Consider the following 981-nt stretch of genomic DNA (forward strand, 5'->3'; position numbering starts at 1 on the left):
ATATCATCTTAATCATCTTAATTAAAAACAAGAGAGTAACTAATTTGTACCTTTGCACAAAGATATAGTTTAAAACTGCCATCATTACCATCATACATTCTTCTACTAATTCCATGCTTCTTTTCTTCCAATGAATTTTTAAAGCTTCTCAAAAAAACTTTCCCAGGAATGAAAAAAAAAAAAAGAAACCTTCCTAAAATAGTGATATTTTCTAACTGTAGCTGTTTAATGTTTAACTTGAGCATGTGATTAACATGACGCCTATTCATCCTATTATCTTTCTTTGCCTTCAGCCGACTTTCATTAGGCAGCATCAGTGAAGGATCCCCTGTTGCTTCTCGGAGGGCACTTGCCATTCAGCAAGTGTAAGTAGCATGGGCTTCATCACTTCTCTCTGTGTTGTTACCTCTGTGTCGTTTGCCTGCACCTGCACATGCATACATACACACACACACACACACACACAAGCATGCATGCAAGCATACATACATATGCACACATGTACATCCATGGGTGCATATATATATATATATATATATATAGGCAGCAATTTGCAATGTTTCACCAAAAGGGAGTATTATAATTGTCACTAAATGAGGCTAGAAATAAGAGCTAAACTGTGCTCCTATTTGTATATATGTACACACACACACACACACACACACATACGCATATTTATAAAAAATGAAGGCAGCTATATGCAATATAAAACCCCCCCAAAAAATCCAGTTGTCAATAATTGTGACTGAGGGTACTGGGTAGCACCTATATTGTTAGAAATAAGAATTAAAAAGCCTTAAAATTGCAAGAAAGCACATTTTCATATACTAACAGGGAAGATAACCACCCAATAAGCAAAGCTAGATCACTAGACTAGATTCCCCTGTCAATATATGAAGATGTGCTTTCTTGCAGCGCTAAGGGCTTTTAACTCTTATTTCTAGCTAAATATACATACATACATACATACATATATATATA

General features: G+C 35.1%; 1 protein-coding gene across 10 annotated transcripts in view; it reads left to right on the top strand.

The window, feature by feature from the left end:
• LOC106875082 (serine/threonine-protein kinase BRSK2) overlaps positions 1-981 on the top strand; it is a 305,025-nt gene that overhangs the window by 261,413 nt on the left and 42,631 nt on the right. For 9 of the 10 annotated variants that reach the window (XM_052971926.1, XM_052971931.1, XM_052971927.1 and 6 more), the window contains one exon: positions 294-365. The exons of the other annotated variant lie outside the window; for it this stretch is intronic. In XM_052971926.1, the coding sequence (XP_052827886.1) occupies positions 294-365 (72 nt within the window). The remainder of the gene's footprint in view (positions 1-293; positions 366-981) is intronic. 10 annotated transcript variants of the gene reach the window in all.

The sequence above is a fragment of the Octopus bimaculoides genome, chromosome 11 (genome assembly GCF_001194135.2).
Source record: "Octopus bimaculoides isolate UCB-OBI-ISO-001 chromosome 11, ASM119413v2, whole genome shotgun sequence".
Lineage (NCBI taxonomy): Eukaryota > Metazoa > Mollusca > Cephalopoda > Octopoda > Octopodidae > Octopus > Octopus bimaculoides.